The sequence below is a fragment of the Culicoides brevitarsis genome, chromosome 2 (genome assembly GCF_036172545.1).
Source record: "Culicoides brevitarsis isolate CSIRO-B50_1 chromosome 2, AGI_CSIRO_Cbre_v1, whole genome shotgun sequence".
In the NCBI taxonomy this organism is placed as follows: domain Eukaryota; kingdom Metazoa; phylum Arthropoda; class Insecta; order Diptera; family Ceratopogonidae; genus Culicoides; species Culicoides brevitarsis.
The window spans coordinates 4,137,178-4,153,714 of NC_087086.1; the positions used below are offsets into that span (position 1 = coordinate 4,137,178).

General features: G+C 32.0%; 2 protein-coding genes across 2 annotated transcripts in view; one reads left to right on the forward strand and one right to left on the reverse strand.

Annotated features, from left to right (window-relative positions):
- The first annotated feature begins 2,532 nt into the window (after window positions 1–2,532).
- LOC134829856 (large ribosomal subunit protein uL6) lies at window positions 2,533–3,556 on the forward strand. Its single transcript, XM_063843139.1, has 3 exons — window positions 2,533–2,575; window positions 2,841–3,088; window positions 3,154–3,556. Exons 2-3 carry the CDS (start codon window positions 2,848–2,850, stop codon window positions 3,483–3,485), a joined length of 573 nt encoding a protein of 190 aa, XP_063699209.1. The 5' UTR covers window positions 2,533–2,575; window positions 2,841–2,847; the 3' UTR covers window positions 3,486–3,556.
- Window positions 3,557–6,900: 3,344 nt separating this feature from the next.
- The window catches only part of LOC134830949 (uncharacterized), a 30,576-nt gene continuing 20,939 nt past the window's right edge, over window positions 6,901–16,537 (reverse strand). Inside the window, 6 exon segments of the mRNA XM_063844568.1 lie at window positions 6,901–9,216; window positions 10,357–12,136; window positions 12,928–13,090; window positions 13,156–14,292; window positions 14,331–15,209; window positions 15,275–15,450. Of these exon segments, the coding sequence (XP_063700638.1) occupies window positions 7,451–9,216; window positions 10,357–12,136; window positions 12,928–13,090; window positions 13,156–14,292; window positions 14,331–15,209; window positions 15,275–15,450 (5,901 nt within the window). The 3' untranslated portion in view covers window positions 6,901–7,450.

Sequence of the window (16,537 nt, forward strand, 5' to 3'; positions counted from 1 at the left end):
TGTAACATTTTAAGATATTTTGTAATTTTAATTTTAAATATTATTTTTTAATTTTTTGAAATTTTTGAAAAAAATCTAAATTTTATTAAAAAAATTTTAAAAAATTTTATTTTATTTTAAAAATTTTTATTAAAATTTAATTAAATAAATCATTATTTTTTTTTATAAAATTTTATTTTTTTTATTAAAATTTATATTTTTTTGAAATTTTTGAAAAAATCTAAATTTATTAAAAAATTTAAAAAAAATTATTTTATTTTAAAAATAAAAATTTTTTATTAAAATTTAATTAAATAATTCATTATTTTTTATGTAATTAAAAAAAAATTATTAAATAATAAAATTAAAACAAATTTAAAAAATAAAAAACTAAATAAAAACTAAAATTTATTTCGTTCAACCAAAAAACCATCAATATCAATCAATCACTCGCTAATTTCCTTTAACCATCAACTCAAAAAACCATAAAATTTCCCTTCAAAACAGCACCTTTGGGAGTTCTAATCTAATCATCACTCGAATTCCAACAGAATCAATTTCCCATTAAAATGCGTCGTCGACAACATTCTCTAAAATCCTACGAAAAAAAATTCTAAAGAGAAATAATGCGATACACGTGTCATCGTCTTCGACTCGGGTTCACTGGACCAATGAACTTTTACTTTTTTTTCTATTAAGAATGCATTCGAAGCATAACATTCTACGGATTATACAACACCCGAACTCTGAGTAGAGAAAAAAAAACTAAAATTAGATTGTTTGTCAGATACACACATAAAAGTGTTGTTTATTGTGCTGAACGCATTTTAGAAGTCATTCCCCCCGAAAATCGTCAAATGCGTAGATTGTGCGTGCATGGAAGAGAGAAACTTATTTGAATGTAAATAGAAGATAATCGTGCATAATAAAATATTTGTAGAGTTCTAACTTGAAATTTTTAACCGAAGAAACGTGATTGAAAATGATAAGAAAAATAATTTTTAAAAATTTTTTGATAATTTTCAGGAAAAAAGTTTCTTGCTTGACGTCGTCGTTCAACGAAATCCTCAATTTTCCGAGGATAGGTATATAAATTTGCCGTACTTGACGATGGATACACGCTGCGTGCGAAGAAAGGCGCCACCCAAAACAAGAAGTTTAGTGCGCAGCTATCGGTATTGATATTTTTAGTATTGTGTCATCAACAACGCTCCAACAATTGCTCGGCAACATACACTTTTTCGGGGTTCATCGACCTTTTCTCGCTCAAATCGGGAGTTACTTGCCACCCACAACTGCCATAAGCGATAAGTTGTTGTTGTTTGGATCCCATTTGTGTGCCTTTGGAGTACTTTGCCTGAAAATGGGGAGAAAATTTATATGAAAAACCGGTTGGAAAATAAAATTTTCTTGGGGGGCGCAAAAAATTGAGGGAATTTTTGTTTGTTTATTTATTTATGGAGACACAAAATTTGAATTATTTTTTTTAGGAAGGTAGAATTTGTCAAAAAAATGTAAGGTAATGAAGGATTTTCGGTTGTCAGGACAAATAATGCAAGGGCGTTGTCTTGGATTTGATGGAAATTGAGTTGAAGTTGAAGAATTTTCACATTTTTTCCTTGAGGATATGTAAAGAAATTTAATTTTTAAAATATTGTTTGCTTTAATTTGTTAATTATTCTTAATTATTAATGAAAATTTAAAAAAAAATATGCTATTTATGCTTCCAAAGTTTTTTTTTATTAAATTTCTGATGAATATTGAAAAATTTTACGATTTCTGTAAAAATTTTAATTTTTCTTGAGCTATCCGTTTAAATTAAAATTTTTAATTTTTTTTTTATTAACAATAATTTTTAATTCATTAATTTTTTTTACTTAATTTTTTTTATTTATTTATTTTTTTAAAGAATTTTTCATTAATTTAATTTTTTTCTAAAATTTTCAAAAATTTTTTTAACAATTTTTCTCAAAAAGTTTTATTTAAATAAAATAAAATATTTATTTTAGACTTTGAAAATAAATTTAAAATTTATTTAAATGGAATAAAAAAATTATAATTTTAATTATTAAAATAAAAAAAAAAATCATAAAAATTTATTGAATTTTATATTTTTTTATGGAAATTAAAATTATTTATTTATTTTAATATTTTTAATTTTTATTAAATTTTGAAATATTTTTAGATTTTCATTAAACTCATTAAGTTCAAAGTTTATTTTACTAAAATTTTTAAAATATTTTTGTAGATTTTTAGAATTTTCATAAATTTTTTATCCATAATTTTTGATAAATTTTCCATTATTATGATGAAAATATGAAAGCTTTTTTAATGAAATTTAATTTTTTAATTAATATTCTCATAAAATTATAAGAAATTGTTTTTTTTTTCTAAAATTTTGTCACTTTTAAAGAAAAATTTAACAAAAAATCAACCACGTGACTTTTTTCAAATCAACGCGCCATAAAAATTTTTTGTCTATTGGGACAATTGAATCAGCGAAATGGCGATTTTACATCCGCCGCTGTGTGTCTCGGGCCTTTACATTTCCGTGCTCCTCATGAAATCGTTCTTTCCGTCTGTTTCACCGTAGCAGGTTAGCTGGCATTTGCCAAATTTTCATTTATTTTCCTACTTTTCCACGTAATCCGGGATCCAATTTGTGTGAAAAGTGATCGAGTGTCGTCAAACATGCGACGTATCATGTTATTAGAGTTCAAAATGCAGTTTAAAGTGCCGAAAATCGTGATAAACAATCGCTCATTTTTCACCATGTGGATTCTTTTGTGTAGCCATGCACGCAGTTCGGTTGCAGTGAACAAATTTTCTCACATTTTTTCGTTTTTTTGAAATTTTTTCAGATTCATCATGAGAACCATAAACTCAAATCAAGCGGTTGTCATCCCAAAAGGCGTTTCTGCACGCGTCAATGCTCGCGTTGTGCAAATCCACGGACCCCGTGGAAAGCTCGAACGTAGCTTCCGTCACTTGGCCATGGACATCTACATGGTCAACAAAAAGAAGTTGATGGTCGAAAAATGGTTCGGCACAAAGAAAGAAATTGCCGCAGTTCGTACAGTCTGCAGTCATATCGAAAATATGATCAAGGGTGAGATTTTTTCTCATTTTTTTTGTTTGAAATAAAAATAAAAAAGCATTTTTTGCGAATTTTAGGCGTCACCAAGGGATTCCAATACAAGATGCGCGCTGTACATGCCCATTTCCCCATCAATTGCGTCATTTCCGAGAACAACTCTTTGATCGAGATCAGAAATTTCTTGGGAGAGAAACACATTCGTCGCGTACGTATGCAACCTGGCGTGCAAGTCACCAACTCTGCCAAGCAAAAGGACGAATTGGTCTTGGAGGGTAACGATATTGAGGCTGTCTCATTGTCAGCTGCGTTGATCCAACAATCGACAACTGTCAAGGACAAGGATATCCGTAAATTCTTGGATGGTCTTTATGTGTCGGAGAAGACAACAGTTGTACAAGAAGAAGAATAAACAAAATGTACGCCAATCCTGAAGATCGATTCTTAAAAAAATTTAATAAAAATCAATAACATCAAGATTAATTTTTGTGTTCATTTTCTGTTGCTTCGGTAATTTGTGTCATACTCCCTCAAATCCGTGTCAGATAAGTTTAAATTTTCGATATTTCCAAAAATATTAAATCAAAAAAGGAAAAAAATATTTTTACAGAAATTGAATTCAGATGCATCAACTTTTGAGAAATTTTCTCTGAAATTTTTTTTAACGGTATTTTTTTGAATCTAACTTCATTTCACATTTTTAATCAAAAATAAATATTTTTTTAAATGTGAAAGAAAGTTAAGTATTTTTTTAATTTTTTAGTCTTGTGTAACATTTAAATATTTTTTAAAATCTTTCGAAATATTAATTTTCATTTTTCAAAAATTTTTAAATTTTTCTATTTTTTTTAAATGTTATGATGTTATTTAAATTTTAATTCAAAATCAAAGAGAAAATCAAACAAAATCTTCTTATATAATTTTTTTTTAATTTAATTTTCATCACGTGATTTTATATTTCAATAAATGTCTAATTAGTGTGTTCTAAGACCGTCTTCTGTTTCGCGTTTCCTTCCCCATCTTTTGTCAAATGTTGCTCCAAATGGATAAAAATTTATCAGAGGGCTCTAATTTATCATTTTTAATCATTTTATAACTTAAAACTGCCAAAAAATTGAAACTGAAAAAAAAATTTTTTCTTTGACATAGTTTTGTTTAACTCAAAACTGCCAAAAAATTGAAACATAAAAATTTTTAAAAATCTAAATCAAGAGAGTGTGTCAAAAACTGTGTCAAAGCAATTTTTGTCAAATCTTGCTCCAAATGGATTGAAATTTGTCAGAGGGCTCTAATTTATCATTTTTAATCATTTTATAACTTAAAACTGCTAAAAAATTGAAACTGAAAAAAAAAATTTCTTTGACATAGTTTTGTTTTAAAAACTAAATCAAGAGCAAAAAAACTGTGTCAAAAACTGTGTCAAAGCAATTTTTGTCAAATCTTGCTCCAAATGGATTGAAATTTGTCAGAGGGCTCTAATTTATCATTTTAATAATTTTGTAACTCAAAACTGCCAAAAAATTGAAACTGAAAAAATTTTTTTTCTTTGACACAGTTTTGTTTTGAAAACTAAATCAAGAGCAAAAAAACTGTGTCAAAAACTGTGTCAAAGCAATTTTTGTCAAATCTTGCTCCAAATGGATAAAAATTTGTCAGAGGGCTCTAATTTATCATTTTTAATCATTTTATAACTCAAAACTGCCAAAAAATTGAAACTGAAAAAAAATTTTTTCTTTGACATAGTTTTGTTTTAAAAACTAAATCAAGAGCAAAAAAACTGTGTCAAAAACTGTGTCAAAGCAATTTTTGTCAAATCTTGCTCCAAATGGATAAAAATTTGTCAGAGGGCTCTAATTTATCATTTTTAATCATTTTATAACTCAAAACTGCCTAAAAAATTGAAACTGAAAAAAAATTTTTTCTTTGACATAGTTTTGTTTTAAAAACTAAATCAAGAGCAAAAAAACTGTGTCAAAAACTGTGTCAAAGCAATTTTTGTCAAATCTTGCTCCAAATGGATTGAAATTGGTCAGAGGGCTCTAATTTATCATTTTTAATCATTTTATAACTCAAAACTGCCAAAAAATTGAAACTGAAAAAAAATTTTTTCTTTGACATAGTTTTTTTTTGAAAACTAAATCAAGAAAAAAAAAAAAAAAACTGTGTCAATTTTATAACTCAAAACTGCCAAAAAATTGAAACTGAAAAAAAAACTAAATCAAGAGCAAAAAAACTGTGTCAAAAACTGTGTCAAAGCAATTTTTGTCAAATCTTGCTCCAAATGGATAAAAATTTGTCAGAGGGCTCTAATTTATCATTTTTAATCATTTTATAACTCAAAACTGCCAAAAAATTGAAACTGAAAAAAAATTTTTTCTTTGACATAGTTTTGTTTTAAAAACTAAATCAAGAGCAAAAAAACTGTGTCAAAAACTGTGTCAAAGCAATTTTTGTCAAATCTTGCTCCAAATGGATAAAAATTTGTCAGAGGGCTCTAATTTATCATTTTTAATCATTTTATAACTTAAAACTGCTAAAAAATTGAAACTGAAAAAAAATTTTTTCTTTGACATAGTTTTGTTTTAAAAACTAAATCAAGAGCAAAAAAACTGTGTCAAAAACTGTGTCAAAGCAATTTTTGTCAAATCTTGCTCCAAATGGATAAAAATTTGTCAGAGGGCTCTAATTTATCATTTTAATCATTTTATAACTCAAAACTGCCAAAAAATTGAAACTGAAAAAAAATTTTTTCTTTGACATAGTTTTGTTTTAAAAACTAAATCAAGAGCAAAAAAACTGTGTCAAAAACTGTGTCAAAGCAATTTTTGTCAAATCTTGCTCCAAATGGATAAAAATTTGTCAGAGGGCTCTAATTTATCATTTTTAATCATTTTATAACTCAAAACTGCCAAAAAATTGAAACTGAAAAAAAATTTTTTCTTTGACATAGTTTTGTTTTGAAAACTAAATCAAGAGCAAAAAAACTGTGTCAAAAACTGTGTCAAAGCAATTTTTGTCAAATCTTGCTCCAAATGGATAAAAATTTGTCAGAGGGCTCTAATTTATCATTTTTAATCATTTTATAACTCAAAACTGCCAAAAAATTGAAACTGAAAAAAAATTTTTTCTTTGACATAGTTTTGTTTTGAAAACTAAATCAAGAGAAAAAAAACTGTGTCAAAAACTGTGTCAAAAACTGTGTCAAAGCAATTTTTGTCAAATTTTGCTCCAAATGGATAAAAATTTGTCAGAGGTGCTCTAATTTATCATTTTTATCATTTTATAACTCAAAACTGCCAAAAATTGAAACTGAAAAAAAATTTCCTTTGACCGCCGTAAATGGATGGCGCCTAAGAGAAAATTTACAAATTTTTTACAAACCTCATAAAAAGAAATTTTCGAAAATCCAGTAAAATTACCCCAAGGAGAAAGAAATCAAAAGTAAAACAACATTGAATTTTATTTTTGTAAAAAGAACATTTTTGTTTTGTTTATTTTTCATCATATTAATCAAATTCTCATCATTCATCAAATTTTCTTTTAAAATTGTGTCTACTCAACTACTAATATTACTTTTACTTTTTTCATGTTTTGTTTATAAATTACTAAAATTTAAGTGTTTTGTTTATGTTTTTCTTCTTTTTTAATTATTTTAATAATATTTTGTTTAGCAGGGACCTATCCTTTAAAAAAAACTTAAGTAGATTATAATTACATCCACAATTACCGAATATTCACATACTTATTTATTTAATTTATTTTTTTTTTTATGCAAATGTCTAAAAGAGAGTACTAATTTTTTTTCTTCAGATTATTTGTTGGTTTTTTTCATTATTTTTTATTTATTTATTATCCTAATACATGAAATGGTTTTTTTTTTTAATATTGTGGGATATTTTTATGAAATTTTTTTTTTGTGTGCATTCTATTCTAGTTTTGAATATTTTTGTTGTTTTTATCATTAATACAGTTTAATATTTTATAAAATAAATAATAATACACAAGGCGAAATGGCAAAAAGGGAACTTTTGTCGCTAAAAATCCACCAATTTTGAAGCGACTCGAAAAGTTCGCGTTTTGCCTTTCAGACGCAACAATATCCATATTTTGTGTTTGGAAACACATCACTATCGTCGATTTTCTTTAAAATAAAGTGAATTTAATGCTTAACTTTACTAAATACAACTATACAAAAATTAATTAGTCGCTAAGAAGTGATTTTTTTTTTGTTTAACTTGAGATTATACGCTTACGTTTTTTTTTATTCATAAAATGTACTTGTGTGTGTATTAACTTTAGTCTTAAATTTAATATTTTAGCGTATTTTTGTCATATTTGTTGAAATTTTTACACGCGACGTCTACTTTTCGATCTTAATCAAGTCGAATCGTTCCCCGTCGATTTTGCAGTTTCATCATTTTTACTCAGGTTGAGACTTTCCTGTTCTTGTTGCTGCTGTTGTTGTTGCTGAGCCGCTAAACGAGCTGCTTTTGCTTCAGCTGCCATACGGGCTGCGGCAGCAGCTGCTTGTCGACTTGCACTCGAACGAAGTTCTCGTTTCCTTTCGGGAATCACGACGTCGCTAAAGTCATCGGTGCGTTGTCTCTTGGCGCGAGTCGATCTTCTTCCGCGACTTCCTTGACTTCCGTCTTCGTGATGTTGCTCATCCGAAGATTTACTTTGATTCAAATCGCTGTCTTTGCTTTCCTTCTTCGAGGGCGTTTCCTCTTCGGAGACTTCAGCACGATGTGAGGATGCGTCGTCGTGTTGTTGTTCGTCGGGCATCACATTTCCGCTCTCTTTTGAGACTTTTACGGGCGCAATGAGGTCTTCGAGATCCATTTCGTGGTTGCCGCTGTGCTTTTCGCCCGCAGATTGGGACGATGGGACATGTCGATCGACGTCAATTGGCTCGGAAGAGGTTTTCGCCGAAAGATCTTCGATGGAAAGTGACGACTTTTCGTGTCGACTTGAAGATCCGGATGACAAATCGATAGTTGCTTCATGATGACGTGTACTACGAGTCTCCCGTTCTTCGCGTTGCTTCTCCGAACGTGAGGAGGAAAGATTTAATGATGCCTCGTCGGATCTTCTATCATGTCGATCATGATGTCTTCGCGATTCGCGACTCGATTCGCCGCTTCCTGTTGGCGGGGCGAGCGAAATTGTCGTTTGCGACGGCAACGAAGGAACAATTTGACTCGCAGACACTGGCGTCAACGTAATTTTATCGATATTGGCGTGAGTTGTGTCCGAAGAGCGAGTTCTGGGACTCTTCATCTCATCAACGAGCATCGATAGAGATTTTGAATCCATACTTGCGCGTGACGAAGTGCTCGAATGCGAATCTTGTCTCATGCGTTTCGCTTCGGGTTGTCCGCTGCTTGAACTTCCCGTGTTCGAAGACGTTGGAATTAGCGAAATTCCGGGACCAACTCCCAAACTTCGTGCCAATAACTCTACGGGATTCTTGCTTAATTGCTCAAACGCCTCTTTGATCTCTTGATCGCGTTGACGTTTCGTCGCTGCTGAACTCGAACCACTCGACGACGATTGTTGCGCCGATTGTGTGAGATGCGCTGCCGCAGCTGCTGCTTGATTCGCCATTTCTTGCAATAATGCGAATTCCGTGAGTTGCATATCCTTCGATTTGCTCGACATCGACGAAGATTTACTGCCTGACGACGACGATGAGCCTCCCAAGCCTGAAGCGCCGAATGCTTGCATCGCAATTTCTGGCGGCAAACCGCTTCGAGTTAAACTTTCGATCAACTTGCGACGTTCTCGTTCGAGTTTCTCGATTGCTTCTTTGTTGGCTTGTTGCGCGGCGTTGCTTCGTTTCTCCGTGTTGTCACGAGATGAGCTACTTCCGCTATTTCCGCGACTCGATTGCGTGATATCCAAGCCAGATGTTCTGCTGAGTTGTTCGAGCAAATGCGTGTCGTGAGGCAACAAAAGTTGTTGTAATTGGGCAGCTTCGCGAGCAGCTTGATCTCGAGCTGCAGTTGAACTGCTCATGCTTGAACGCGTTTTGCTGCTTACGGGAGACGAAGATGCTGAGGTTGATCCTTGATTGCGAGAACTGGAGCCTTGCGAAGAGCTTCCTTGTTGTTTTCCGGAACTCGATTTTCCAGATGGACTTCCTGTAATGTTAAAAAATTCGATTTTTAGGTAAGTTTTTTAATGAAATTTAAAATTTTAATGAGAAAATTTTTTTGGAAAAAATGTTTAAATTGCATTTGAACCCCCGAAAATATGAAAAATTTAATTTTCAGAGAAAAAAAAATAACGCAATTTAAAAATTTTTCTACGATTTTTATGGAATTGAAAGAAGTAAGGTACAAAACTTCAACAATATGCCTTAAAAATCGAAAAAAAAATCAAACATTTGACAAAAAAAAAATTTACAAAAATTTTGTTTTAAAAAAACTTTAAATTTTGGAAAAAAAATTTAAAAAAATAAAAAATAATTTTAAAACATTCCTTTAATTCATTTAACAAAAAAAAATATATTAATTTTTGTCAAAAATAGATAAAAAAATTAAATCAAATTTTAATTTATTTTTTTAAAGTTCAACTTTTTGTTTTAATTTTTCAAATTTTAAAATTTTTTAAATATTAATTTTTTTCCAAAATTTTTTTTAAAAAATGATCTTTAATTAAATTTTTTCAATTATTTTAATCAACCGTTTTTTCTTAAGTTCTTAAACTCTAAAATATTTTTTAAAATAAAATAAAAATTATTTTTAATTTTTTTTTTAATTTTAAAATTTCAGAAAAAAAAAAATAAAAATTAATAAAAATAAAATAAAAAATAATTTCAAAAAATTACTTTCCAAATATTTAATAAAAAAATATATGAATTTTTGTCAAAAATAGATAAAAACAATTAAATTTTAATTTATTTTTCAAAGTTCAACTTTTTTTAATTTTAGATTTTTAGGATTAATTTTAATTAGATGTTTAGAATTTTTTTTCCAAATTTTTTAAAATTATTCTTTTTAAATGATGATTTAAAAATGATTTTTTTTAATTTTTAAATTTTCAAATTTTTTATAATTTTTTTTTTTTTTTTGAATAAAATGTTATTTCATATCTAAAATTTAATAAACGTTTTTTAATTTTTTAAAAAATTACAAACAAAAAAAAAAAAAATTTATTTTTTTAAAAAAGAAAATTCATGACAAAAAAAAAAAATAAATTTTTTTGAGTGAAATTTAAATTTTAATTTTTTTTTTAATTTTTTCTTAAAAAAAAATTTCTTCAAAATATATTTTTCTTACCTGAAAGTCCCGCGCCATTCAACAAATTGCATTGTTGCGCCAATTGATCGTAAGCTGCCATTCCTCCGGGCAACGAATACGGATTCAAGCCTCCCAATCCGAGCGGCGTATACAACAAACTCGGATTCGGGAAGAAGAATGGGAAAGCAGAATTCGCCGCAGCAGAATTCATCGAACTTGCACTCGAAGTTGGAACTTTCGACGACGAACTTGACGAACTCGACGATTGTTGCGTACTTTCTTTGCGCGATTTGCTGTTTCCGCTGCTGCTACTTTGATTTTGCGACGAAGATCCCGACGAACTGCCCTTACTTGGAGGCGTACTTGCGCCTGCTAAAGCCGCAGCACTTGCTGGATCGAAGCCTGCTGCTTGCATCATTGCCGCCAAACTCTGAGGATCCATTCCCGCAAGTCCGCTAAGTCCCGCGAGATTCGCAAATAAATTCATATTGTTCATATTTTGCAAACCTGCCATGCCTGACATGCCTCCGACGCCTCCAAAAGGCATCATGAGCGGATTATTCTTTGGATCAAATGCTCCTAAACCGGGAATGCTCGACAAAAGACTCGCATTTAAGCCTGCCAAGCCCGGATAATTCAATGAAGAGTTGTTGCTATTGCTCGATTTTTTATTTCCCGAAGCGGATGACGAAGATTGTCCCGCCGATTGTTGTCCATAGGGCGATGAGAGATCGTGTCGTGACGATTGACCTCCCGTACTTGATGAAGATGACGGGCGTTGTTGCTGTTTCGAGCTTGACGAACTCGTAGAACTCGTTTCCGTGGGAGAAGGTTTCGCCATTGGCGATGGGGGCGGCAGCGAAATACTTTCTGCCCATTTTGGATCGATTTCGTACGCAGGATTATCCGTCAACCATTGGGTAAGTCGTTTCAATTGCGGTGCTTTGCTGCCCGTTAAGCGTTTTCCGTTGAATTTATTGATAACATTGACATTTTCTTCGCCCGTCAAGTTCTTCCAGTTGACTCCGGATGACGAGGAAGATGATCCCATGTCGGCATTCGAGTGTCTCGAACTACTTTGACGACTACTTGACGACGATTGTTGCATCGAACTGCTGCTTGAACGATCTTGCGACGAACTTCCCGTATTTTGCGACGAAGAACCTCTCGAAGAACGACTTCTCGACGATTGTCCCGCCAAATAGTCCAATTCCAACGCTTGATTTGCCAATTGTTGCGTTTGTTCCGTCAACCATTTGTTGACTTTCGAATCGTGCGGCGAATATCCGAGTTTTGCACTCAATTCTGCCATTTGTTTCATGTCGGCGAACATTGCTTCGTATTGTTTGCGTTGCGTACTGTTCGCGGGCATTTGTTGAATCATCTTTTGTTGTTGTTTCAAGAAGGCTTGTTGCTCTTGTTGCGCCGCTTGCAAGAAAAGTGCATTCAAACCGTCTTTCGAGGACATTCCCGTTAATCCAGCCATGCTTTGAAGCACATCCAAGCCCGGATTGTTGCGCGACGACGAAGATGACGACGACGCGGATGCTTGATTTTTCGAATTTCCGGGTACGGAAGTCACTGTAATCGTAAATGGCTTTTGTTGGTTTTGATTATTTTGAGATTGAGACGTTGGAGCACTTGCTGGCGTGACAGAAACGCTTGGCGTGATTTGAGTTTTCTTGCCAGATGTGAGAGATGAGATCGAAGGAGCGTCAAAGATTGATTTTTGCTCGTTTTTGGATGTTGCCAAGCCTAAAACGATTTCATCTAACTTGCGACGTTTCTTTTCGACAGTCACTGGAGGCTCTTCAACGGGCTGTAAAAGAAATTTAAAGGTTAATTAGACAAAAATTCTTTTAAATGATGAGAAATTTTTGTTTAAATTGCATTTGAACCCCCGAAAACATGATTGAAAAATCGTTTTCAGAGAGAAAAAAACGCAATTTAATTTTTTTCTACGATTTTTATGGAATTGAATGAAGTAAGGTAAAAAACTTCAACAATATGCCTTAAAAATCGAAAAAAAAAATTTATGCATAAAGAAAATCGAAAAAAAAATGATTTTCATTTTTTATGTTAAAAAAAATTAAAAATTTTTCAAAATTCAAAATTTTTTTTTTCCAAATTTTTTTTCCAATTTTTTTAATTTAAAAAAAAATGATTCTTTTATTTTTTAAATTTTTTTTTTTTTCAAAAATTATTTTTCACTTTTTATGATTTTTAAAATGTTAACATAATTTTCTAATCCTTTTTTATTTTTATTTTTTTTTTTATTTTTAACACAATGATTTTTAAATTAAAAAAAAAAAAAAATAATTTTTTTTATTTTTCTAAATTTTTAAAAAATTATTTTTTTAATTTTGCAAAAATAATTTCTTAAAAATAAGAAAATTTTCTTTAAATTTTTACATAATTTTTCAAAAATAATTTTTTGATTTTTTGAAATTAAAAAAAAAATAAATTTTCATTAAAAATTAAAATTAATTAAATTAAATTAATCATTATTTAAAAATTAATTTTCTAATTATTTTTTATCTAATTTTTTTTTTAATATTTTTTAAAATTATTCTTAAAATATTTTTAAAAAGTTTTTTGTTAAAAACTTACCACATTGTTCTTTTTCATCAATTTCGACAACATGTCATTCAATTTACTCTTGCCTTGAGAAGCTGATCCTCCGCTTGAGTAATTTTTGGGTTTCGAGAAGTCTTGTACTTCACTCAAATCCAATGGATTCTTCAACATGTCAGCAATATTCATTTTCGGTAAGCTAAAAAAAAATAAATTTTTAATTAAAATCAAGTTTTTTCATGAAAAATTTTAAATTTCTCGTACCTTGAAGACAAATCAATGGGAGTCAATGTACTCGAAGTACCCGGAATCACAGTGCTCTTATTGTAACTCGTCACATTCGACCTCGACGAGCCATGTTGATGTGCTGGCGGAGGTTGTGTGCTTTGTGACGATCCCCGAGACGATCTCGTATTACGCATATCCATCGCATTAAGCTCTTGTTCAGCTTGTTCCCATAACGCCTTTTGACTCAGCAACAGCTCAGCTTGACTCTGTTTGCTCATATTCCGTTTCGGCGCCTTGAAATCTTGTTGCGCGCCCGTATTGTTCAACAAAGCATGCAATTTCGCGCGTTCTGTTTCAACATCGATGGCAATATGACGTTTCTTGCCTTTGCCTCTGCCTCCAGAATTTGCCGCAGCAACTGCTGCCATGCTTTGGTTCAACGCTTGTGTGCTCAAAGCTGACGAACGAAGCGCCGCAGCTTCCGTAAGTTGTTGCGTGATGTTTTTATCAGTTGTAATTGTGATAATATCGGGAGTACTTGCTGCCGAACGACGATTATCATCGACAGGAATGATCCGTTTGATTGTTTCGTACAACGGAGCGTCAAGATCGATACCGAGACATCCCGTATACGCGGAATAGGACTTTCCGACGGGCCATTCGTTGTTGTCGATGCAATAAACAATGTGTCCAATACGCTTTTCCAACGCGAAATCACGGAACCATTTGACAACCATTGTCGTATCGAGCAAATTCGAGAAAGCTTTCATCGAACCTTTCGAATCGGAGAGATACGAATCGAGTTGCTTGAGTTTCAACAAAGGCTGGAACACTTCCAAGTCAGGATAACGTGATTTGAGTTCGACAGCTTCTTTAAGGGACTCAGTTTCAGCAGGTTTGACGGGTTTTTCGTCTTTAACTTTGACTTCGGCAACGGGAGTTTCTTCAACTTCTTCTTTGACAGGCTCTTCTTTTGTCACAGAAGTCTCCATTGCCTCAGTTTCTTCAGTTTTTGGTTCAACATCTTTTTTGGGAGACTCTTCAACGGGTTTTTCTTCGGAAGTTTTCTCTTCAGCAACTTCAGTTTTGGCTTCTTCAACCTTTTCGGCATCTTTTTCAGCTTCAGTCTCTTCAGATTTGGGCTTTTCCTCTGTTGAAACTTCTTCTTTCTCAGTTTCTTCTGATTTTTCTTTGTTTTCGTCAACGACAGTTCATCTTTTGTCGCTTTTTCTTCTTCTTTTTCAGTTTTTTCGTCAGTTTCCATTTTTTCAGGAACTTCAGATTCGGGTTTTGATTCGTTTTCGGGTTTTTTGTCTTCAACAGCTTCAGATGCTTTTTCAGAAGTCTCATCAACTTCCATTTTTTCCTCTTTTTCTTCAACTTTTTTCGTTTCCGAGGCTTCTTCTGTTGATTTTTCTTCTGTTTCAGCTTTTTCTTCGACTTTTTCAGCGGATTTTTCTTCTTCAGTTGTTGCTTCTTCAGTTTTTTCCTTCTCCTTGTCCTCAGAAACTTCTTTTTCTTCGGTTTTCTCTTCAACTTTTTCCGCTTCCTCCTTTAATTTTTTCTCTTCTTCGAGTTTTTTCGCTTTTTCAATGCGTTCTTGCTCCTCTTTCATCTCCTTCTTCAAAGCAGCTTCCTTTTCTTCGCGTTCTGCCTTGATCATTTTCTGAATATGCGATTCCAATTCGCGCAAATAGCGTTTTTCAGCTTCAAAGAATGGGAATTCCGTATCGTTGAGGATAAATTGATCGGATCTGTACAAACCGTGCTTCAAAACAGCACGAATTAGTTCACGATCATGCTTTCCGGGTTCCCACCAATCGGGAGTGTCTAAATTATTTTCGCAAAGTTTGATGCGTTCTTCGAGTTTTGGATGTCGAGCGATTTCACGCAATTTTGAGAGTAAATCGAGACGATCCAGCACAAGTTTTGCATGATCTTCGCTAATTTCGTCGATGTATCCTTCGAGATTGCGTTCTTCCTCCAAGAGTTTGACGCCTGCTTGACGTTTGCACATCGCAATGAAGACTTTGTAGTAATCCGAGAGGGTTTCATCTGACTTTTTGTCTAATTTCGCAAAGGCTTTGAACCTAAAAAATTAAAAAATCGAAAAAATTATTAAAAATTCCTTTAAAAAATAATTTTTTATCCTTACCTCGACCAATCAGGAGTCGGAACGGGCGTATTGGGAATCAAATCAATGCCATATCCCGTCAAAACACGCAAAAATTCATTTTCCTCACGACGAGTCCATTTCTTGTGAATTTGTTCGAATCTTCCGCGTTCTCGTTCACGCACAACTTGTTCGATTTTCTCGCGTCGTTCCATTTTCTACAAAGAAATTAATCAAAAAAATAAGAATTTGTCCTCAAAAATTTATGAAAAGTGTCTCAGAATATTTTTTTTTCTAAATTAAAATTTTTTGCCAAATTTTTTTTCAGGTGTAATTTTGAAAATCATGAAAATTTTCTACCTAAATACAAAAATTAAAATTTTTTCCGTCACCAATAAAAAAATAAAATTTCTAAAGTGCTTCAAATCATAAAAATCTACAAACTACAATTTTTTTTTACGATACACGACGAAGACGACGACAAGTAATAGGACAACGACATTTTAAAAAAAGAGACAAAAAGTGTTTTTTTTTCTGTTTTGTTCGTCGATACGACAGACAATACATTACTTACGAGATAGTGAGCCAATTTTTGCAAGTCTAAATTGGCTAGCTGAGAGGCATCTGCTGGATTGAGGCCCAAACCGAGACTCAGCATGAGACTTAGATCAGCGGGCGACGGCATATTGTTGCCTTGCGAGCCAGATTGCTGTTGATGCGACTGCTGTCCTTGCTGCTGAGATCCTGAACTCATCATGTTGGCGCCTGGCGTGCTGGCATTCGAGCTACTTGCACTTGCGCCGCCCGATGACGATGGCGTCAATCCCAATTGAGCGGGCGTTACAATCGGTTGTAACTGAATAATGGCAAATTTGATTTTTTTTAAGAAAAAAATTTTTTTTTTTTGATCATGAACAAAGGCAACGTTAGTTTGTTAAAGAAAAATTGTGATGAAAAAAAATGAGGATGAACGAAAAATGATGGAAAATCCTTTTTTTGGGGTTAACTGAAACTTTTTGTTAAAAAAAATAACAGAAAAGAACTAAAATACGTGCAAATTTTGTCCTAACACTTTTTTTCCTAACATGATTTTTCATTCAAACGACAATGACATGCAATTCTTGTACATACAGCAACAACATACGCCTATTCTAGCTAAATTTTTCCAAATGCCAATGTAATAAGTAATAAATAATTCAGGTAAAATATAAACGAAAATCAATAATTTTCTTCATTTTTGCCTGACAAGTGTCTAAAACTAACTCTTCTACCATAATTGTAACAAAAAAAAACATGAAATGATAC

Coding starts and splice junctions, on each gene's coding strand:
- LOC134829856 (XM_063843139.1), top strand. CDS start 2,848: ATGAGAACCATAAACTCAAATCAAGCGGTTGTCATCCCAAAAGGCGTT. Junction 3,089..3,153: donor TATCGAAAATATGATCAAGG/GTGAGATTTTTT, acceptor TGCGAATTTTAG/GCGTCACCAAGGGATTCCAA.